The sequence below is a fragment of the Pungitius pungitius genome, chromosome 18 (assembly GCF_949316345.1).
Source record: "Pungitius pungitius chromosome 18, fPunPun2.1, whole genome shotgun sequence".
Taxonomy (NCBI): domain Eukaryota; kingdom Metazoa; phylum Chordata; class Actinopteri; order Perciformes; family Gasterosteidae; genus Pungitius; species Pungitius pungitius.
In genome coordinates this window covers 15,821,449-15,829,012 of record NC_084917.1, presented here as the reverse complement: position 1 = coordinate 15,829,012, position 7,564 = coordinate 15,821,449, and the positions used below count along the sequence as shown (strand labels likewise).

General features: G+C 45.6%; 1 protein-coding gene across 1 annotated transcript; it reads right to left on the bottom strand.

Moving 5' to 3' along the window:
* Positions 1-5,047: 5,047 nt before the first annotated feature.
* ier5l (immediate early response 5-like) lies at positions 5,048-7,310 on the bottom strand. Its single transcript, XM_037484808.2, has one exon. It carries the CDS (start codon positions 7,171-7,173, stop codon positions 6,280-6,282), a length of 894 nt encoding a protein of 297 aa, XP_037340705.1. The 5' UTR covers positions 7,174-7,310; the 3' UTR covers positions 5,048-6,279.
* Positions 7,311-7,564: the final 254 nt, after the last annotated feature.

Genomic DNA, 7,564 nt, shown 5'->3' with positions numbered 1-7,564 from the left:
TTCCGTGCTGGCACTCCCATTTCTTGGTGCTCCTTTGAAAAGTACTGAGATTGCATAAGGATTCTGCACATATGTCAGGAATGTGCTCATTTGTCTGCGTCCTCCTTCAGCCTTATCACATGTAAAAGGGTTCATCTTTTAGCTAGAATCGTTCAATAGAGGACCCATTAATAGTATATAGAAATAGAATTTAACTTACAGCTACAACACGATCCAGTTTCTGTGTGCAAGTGTTTCCTTCTGGAGGCCCGCTGTTTTATTGGAAATAGTCTTTGGTTTGCTTGTGACCCAGAGATGAACCCAGCGGTGAGGCAGATGGATTGTGAGATGAGAGGAGAAAGTGTTAAATATTGTATGAGGCAGGACACTTTACACTACTCCTTCATGTGAGGGAGGGTTTTTAGATTTGTTTGTGGTGTGTGAGTAGGGGAACTCCAACTCATGTCAAATATCCAGTTCTGAAACATGCAACAGTCACTTCCTCACACAGGACGTGATGGAAGTCCCCTCACACACAGGATGTTGGACTGCAGCGTGGAGGACTGCCCTCCAAAGCCGACCCAGCCACTTGGTACCAATGTTGTAGACCAGCAGCTGTCTCCCATTTCCCCTACCATGGAACAAGGGGGGGCGCCCCGCCAAAAAAGCCCAGGGCAGGGCAGCTCCGCCCCTACACGTGCGTGCATGCAGACACGTGCGCACCCCACCCACCCCGTTGGTTGGTCCCCCCCCCCCCTTCAAAAGGTTGTAAACCATGGGGAAACACTGCGATCAGGATGATGCCGTTCTGTCTTTCACAGGAGTATAATGCTGACTGGGAAGAAAAACACCAGTTTGTTGAGCCACAGTCATCGGCTCATATTCACCAGGTCTTTGTTCACTTCATAATATGATTATTAAAAGGTAAGAGCTGTAAAATGTAAATTGGTAAAACTCCACTGTGTCAGTCGACAAGCGTTTATGTGCAGATGAACATGTAGAATACTGATTTAAACACTCCTGTTTCTGTCCATGCCGCTGTTACTGCAGGCGTCCTCTCAGAAATCCAATGATCAAATCCAAATGAAGGCTGCGTCAAAACCGGGAAACAATACAAAGATACATGATTAATCAGCATAATTTCCACTGGTGCCTGGAGATTGGCTAGTGTGATGATCAGATGTATTAATTGACTTTCATTCATGCTTTAAATGTTAAAATGCTCCAAACGTTTGGTTGCTGTATTGTTTTAACAAAGATCCAGGAGTTGAGGGGCGATGACCCTGACTCTTAAAATGACCCGACCCGCGTGTGATGTCACTCTGAGCGGACGGGAACATGCACTGTGATTCCCATGCTGGGTGGGGGTACAACTCTAAAGGCAAAAGCTCGTATGGAGGAATGTATGGAATGGGACAGCTGCGTTGACACGTTCCCACATGTCTGGGCTTGAAATAGTGAGTTTCTGAAATGGGGGGCAGCTGAATACCTAAGATGGTAGAAAGCGGCTGTGCAAAGTAACTAAGTACATTTACCAAGTACTGAACTTAAGGGACATGAGTATTCCCTTTGGTTTGACTTTATTCCTAAAGGAAATATTGTACTTGCACTGCACTACATTTATCTGACATGTAGTTATTTAAGATGAACAATGCACCATTGAATACTGAACCAGTAGCTTCCATCCTTTTTGGCTTAGCGACCCTGCGATGCCAAATGTTTCAGAAGTTGTTGCAGTCCCACCAAAGAGGGATTTACCCCCCTAACTTCTCAGATAGCTTCACTCAAAGACTTTATATTTAAGGCCCAAGTATGTAATCAATCATGAAAAAGCAAAGATTAGTGGAGGTGGACTTTTCCCATCTACAACAATAAATACAGTTCACATCCAAGCAGAAGTTATGTATTTCTTACAATAGCATTCACATGACCGTGAAGGTTTATGTAAATTCTGCTGAACTGCTCAGATATTTGTATGGTTTAGAAGCTATTTTACTTGGGTTGGTGTGGTTCTTTTCATATAGTTGCATTGACTCCACTTTATTGAATGATGTATTCCTCCTCACTACAGCCCTGTAATCAATAAGTTAGGCGCTTATTGTAAAATGGACACATTTTACATCTTCTGAGCTTTTATGGTCACTTTAGAGATTACATACAAAATCATCATTGTTTTATAAGTTCAGTGTGCGAAGAACACTGTGACCTAATTAGTTATTATGATATGCAAATAAGATACAGCTGTGTGTCCCCAATATGCAAATAATAACATAACCCAGTTTTCAATATGCAATATGCTAATTGATATCCAAAGGAGGCGTGGTCTGTTTCCCTTGTAATAGGGGTTGTGTGTTTCATTGACATGCAGCCATTATATGGCGTATTTGTGCAACGCTGAAAGAGGAATTTTAAAACCTTCCTTTGCATTTGATTGGTCCGTTAAAAAGTGCCCGGGCTCATCGATCGTGGAGGGCTGTCAATCATTGCACACTTCTCGCCAAAAGTTAGAACCATCGCTGGGTGGAGCTTGTTAGTACTCTCTTAAGTACCGCAAAACATCATGTGTGTAGACACACAATAGAGCAGGGATTTTATTTAGATATAGACATATGAAAAATTGATCTTTTATCATTTAAGTTACGTATATTGTTGATGTATTTTTTTACAGATGTGTGCTGTGATCCCCCCCCCCCAGGAGGCAAACGAGTTAGGGCTCAGGACAGGGCCAAAGAAAACGCTCATTTTTGCAGTGATTAGTTTAAAGTGATTTCCAATGTGTTTACCTGTTACTTACTAAAAATGAGATTTTAAAATGTGTACATGGGTTTGTGGGTAATTTTAGGTTTTATGTTCTAAACAAATACCAAGCTTGATGTGAACCTGAGCCAAACATTTTCCAAATGCATTCTGGATGAACCTTAGTATTTGATATCAGGATTCAATGCTTTAGCTCTGAAGATGTGATGAGTCTCTGTGTGCAAATGAAAGCTGGAGAGGCTAGCGTTAGCTTAGCTCACAGTCACCATGAACTAGGAGGAGGCCTCCAGGTCCACAACTATAGAGAGGTCTTTGACAAAATAACATTTCTTATTTCAAGCAGCGTGACTCTCCGGCTCAGTGACACTACACGTTTGTTTGTTTGTAATTTGTTATTCAAGTAGCTGAAAAATACCAGCTTAGTTTTTAAATTCAACCTGGTGGTGGTCTGTATCAGAACCCCCACCCCCAGACCTCCCCTCCCCCTGCAGACCTCTGGGTAACCTGGCTGACCCGCCTCCCCCTTCCAGAACACCTCTTCTCCAATGTCCACCCCCCCACCCTCAAGCCCTCCCTTCTGCTGTAACATTTGGCCCCCTCCCCCTCTGCAACCCCCCCCCCGACGCATCTACCCCCGGTCCTGACAAAGCAGGCCTCCCTTCCCCCTCAGACTGCACCTCTCCCCCCTCCCTCTGTTGTCTTCCTCCCAGCCACCTCAACAACACTAGTCACCCCCCCCCCCCTCATCCCACATCAGAGTGAGTCATGCTTCAATGAGCATTCCTCTGTTTCATTTTATTAGTTCCATACATCAAAGTTTTTGTGTCATTTTATTTTTCATAATATAAAAGATGTGTATAATATTTCAATAGAATCAAACCAAAATAAATCATCAAAATCTCCTAAATGCAGATTTTGGAGGACAAACAAGGTAGATCAATAAAACTCACTGATGTCAAACACTTGAAAGGTTCTGATTGTGTGTGTGTGTGTGTTCCTTGCTCCAGCGGGAGGAGCTCTGTGTTCACCATGGAAACATGGTGTGGACTTATTGTCCACACCATGTGCGAGTAGGCGCACTGAACCACGGCTCGTTTCGGATATATCGTCTGTTTGTTTTGTTAGGACCTTTATTTTGAAGCAGAAGTGTTGCGTCTTGATGAGCAGGCTGATGTGCTCTGTGAATAAGCCATGTGCTTCGTTCCTTCCATCACACCCTACCGACTGCACGTTCTCATGGGGTGAGGAGCTGGAGCTGGAAATAGCCCTCGCAGCTGGAGGAGCATCGATGGTGTGATTAGGATAGAGATGGAGAAATGAAGTGGAGGAGAGAGGGGCAGGAGGGGGAGGGCGCTGGAGGCTGTGAGGGAGGGCCTGTCATGGCTCTGCTCTGCATACACAGCCCTACTGATATGTCCATTAATTGGTTCTAAAGAACACCACCAAGTGGCACAGAGCAGAGATAACAGGACTCAGACTTGAGCTTGGGAGGGAAAGCATGGTCTCCCTTCTCCTCTCATTTGTTAATGGCTCTTCTTTTGTTAGGGACTGATACAATAAACATGGAGACTATGTTCAGCAGGAGAACCGTCATTAAGTGGTGTATGATTCATTATGAGCAGCCTGGGGAGTAAAACACAGCGTTCACCACTTTATCAAAAGTAAGAGACCGCTCATCTGTCATCACGTAACCCAATGAAATGAGGGGAACATCATACTCCATCCATTGAGGAAGAGCAATGCAGTAATCATTGATTGATCATCGATAATGTTAGGACAGATGATGTTGCATGTGTGTAGGTTTTGGGATAAAGAAAATAACTACATTGGAATGAAATGTGGACATTGAATTAAGTTCTTGAGATTACTTTGTAATGTTTCTCCATCAACCTACTCTTTGCAAGGCAAATTCAAAATAGGTAGGTAGGTAAATATTGTTTACCTCTTTTAAACAACTTAGCAAGTTGTTATTAATGGCATTATGTATTAAGTTGAATCATTTAGTAATAATTTACATGAATTCGAACCACTTTTAGGAGGCAGATTGGGAGAATTAACAGTCAATCTTGTTAAAAACTTGAAAATTGAATGTTTTTCACCCAGGAAAATGTGCTTATTTGCTCTCTGATGAAGGCTTCTGAAGATCAGTCATACTTGTTTACACAACTACGCCTGGACTGTTGTCCCCCCTTCATAAATGATGTATTTCCGGACTTTGGATATAAGGAATACTCACCGGTGTGCTGGTAAATATGTGTGTTTCTTCAAGTGGGAAAAACCGCTCCATAAAACCACAGAAGCCAAATTGACAGTTTGCACTTTTTATTAAGATTATACATTTTAAACAAATATTTTCTGGAACAGTTTTACCCGGTGATATACAATTCAGTAAGCACAAATATACAAGAATAAAGACAATATGTAGAGAATGGCTGAATACTCTCTTTATTTTGGTACACATAGTGCTCATAAAGCTAATGTGTGGATTCTCGACTTATGGCTACGTCAGGAGTTTTCCTTTTTAAAACAAAAGGGCTGAAGTCATTATTTCACAAAACAATGTAAAACTCACAAAACCACAACATGTTGGAATTATGAATAACTTTGAGCAACAAGCATGATTCAGACTGGGGGGGGGGGGGGGGGGGTAGGCTACCAGCACTGTCCAGCATCTCATACTGGGAGAGTGTTCCAGTACAAAAGTGTTAGGATTAAGTGATGGGAATTGGAACCTGTATACCTCAAATTGTTCACTCTACAACAAAGTCTTTCCAACGCCGGCCCAGTACAGGAGAGACACGTGTGCTCATTTGTTTTAAGGCAGCGGAAGTTAATCCAATACATCGGTCCCACAAGTGTCATCTGCAGACATGGATCTCCTGCACACCCCTCACTGTGTGACACCACCTCATCTCCCTTCTCTTTAAAAAAAAGAAAGAAACCAGTGCACACACACACACACACACCAATGAATCACACTGGCGTATGTTATTTATGAGGTAAATTCTTTACGCTATCTTTTTGTTACATGTATGTGAAACACAATCCGATGCTCAGAGGTATATAGTCTTAACTCTATTTCAGCATTGTACATGTCCACTAATAATACGGTCATGGGTTTCAGTTTGGCCAATTGGGATGTTTTGACACTTTGAAGTTGAATATTAATCAATTACAGTCCAATGGCATCTGCTACTGACCTGCTGCATGCCACTCTGCGTAGAACACGGACCTCCCCAGCACACCACTGTGGCCCATTGAGAGTTCTCCCAGTGAAGTGCCCACTTCCCCCCGGCGTCCCATTTGCATTCTGTGACGTTCCACGAAGGCTGAAAACGTTCCGTCATGGACACGTCCACCAAGTCTTCCCTGGTCCTTTTAATAACACAACATCTTCTGAAGTGGCAACATGGGAAATATCCTGTGTCATCAGCAACATTCTCCTGAGTTTGGCCAAGTGTTCCCCGACGATCTCCTCCAGGTTGTACTTTAATACTTCATGATACGAACGAGCCCGGTGTCTCCTGGAATAAAGGCGTTGAGTCAGAATGCCACGATCGCTCGGGTCCATGCCCCCAGACTGGCCAGGACCTGCTTGCTACAGATCTGTTCCAAGTCCGCCTGTCTGCTCAGGAGCCCTGAAAACCCCGAGCCGAAGATGGAAATCAGGTTGGAGATGTTGGACGTGTCCGTGTAGTCTAGGTTGTGGTAGGAACAGTCCTCGCGTTTGGCCCGCTTGCGCGCAGCAGTAAAGTCCGATACTTCCTCCCCGTCGGACACGTAACAGCCGGACTCAACCTTCCGCTTCTTCGCCGGGGTCTGCGCGCCCTGGCCGAACGGGAGCGCATCACAGCAGCAGTCCTGGTGGAGGTAGCCGTTCTCCACGGTGGTCACCACATGCGTGTCCAGATCCAGCACCGTGGTCTTGTTGCAGTGCGTGCTGCCGCTGGCAGGGAGCTGGTCGCAGTGGGGCGCAGGGGACGCCTCCATGCAGCAGCTCCGGTAGTACGAGGGATCAGGTTCCCGGGTGTCGTCTTCAAGGGAAGAGCCACCGAACAGAGCGCTCGCTGCCCGGGCATGCGCCGCTGGCTGCGCTGCGCCTCGGTGGCACACCGAGCCGCACAGACTCGCCCCTTCGCCGCAGCAAGGTGTCCGCGCGTGCTCCTCGTCGTCGGCGTCCTCTGCGTCCAGATCCAGCGGGTTGAGCTCCTGGATCTCGTTGCAGACCGTCATCACCTCCTCATACTGCTGCATCCTGTAGATCTCGGCGTATTTCTCCTTGATGTAGACCTGCCTGGCATTCCTCAGCACGTAGGACACCAGCAGGTTTTTGTGCAGCGTGATCCCCCCTCTCTGCGTCCTGGAGTTGTGGATCTTCATTAGCGAAATGGAGATCAGGCTCTGCGCGTCCGCCCCGCATTCCATGGTGCTAATCATGGAGATGTTCCCCAGTCAGCTACCTCACCGGGATTCGTTTGCTTCGTGCAGAGAGGTTTCAGTCAGCTCTGTGGAGGCGCATCAGACAGAGCGATCCGCCCCTCTACGAAAGGCAGCAATTATTTGCAGATGGCCTGAAACCAGAACACATATATAGTCAAGACAAAAGGCCCGCCCTCTTCAGCAGGAGCCAATCAGCTGTCTGGGATATTATGAGTGGCAGACTGACGTGCTGGAAATATGTTCTTGTTGACCAATCAGCGTCAGGCGGTCCCTCGGTACTATTCAAATTCCCCCCAGGTTGTCCACCAGGAATGTCCCCATTTCGGCTTCTCCTAGTCTTCCTGCGACTTCCAGAAAAGCGTGATAAAAAAAGTAATCACAGTTTATT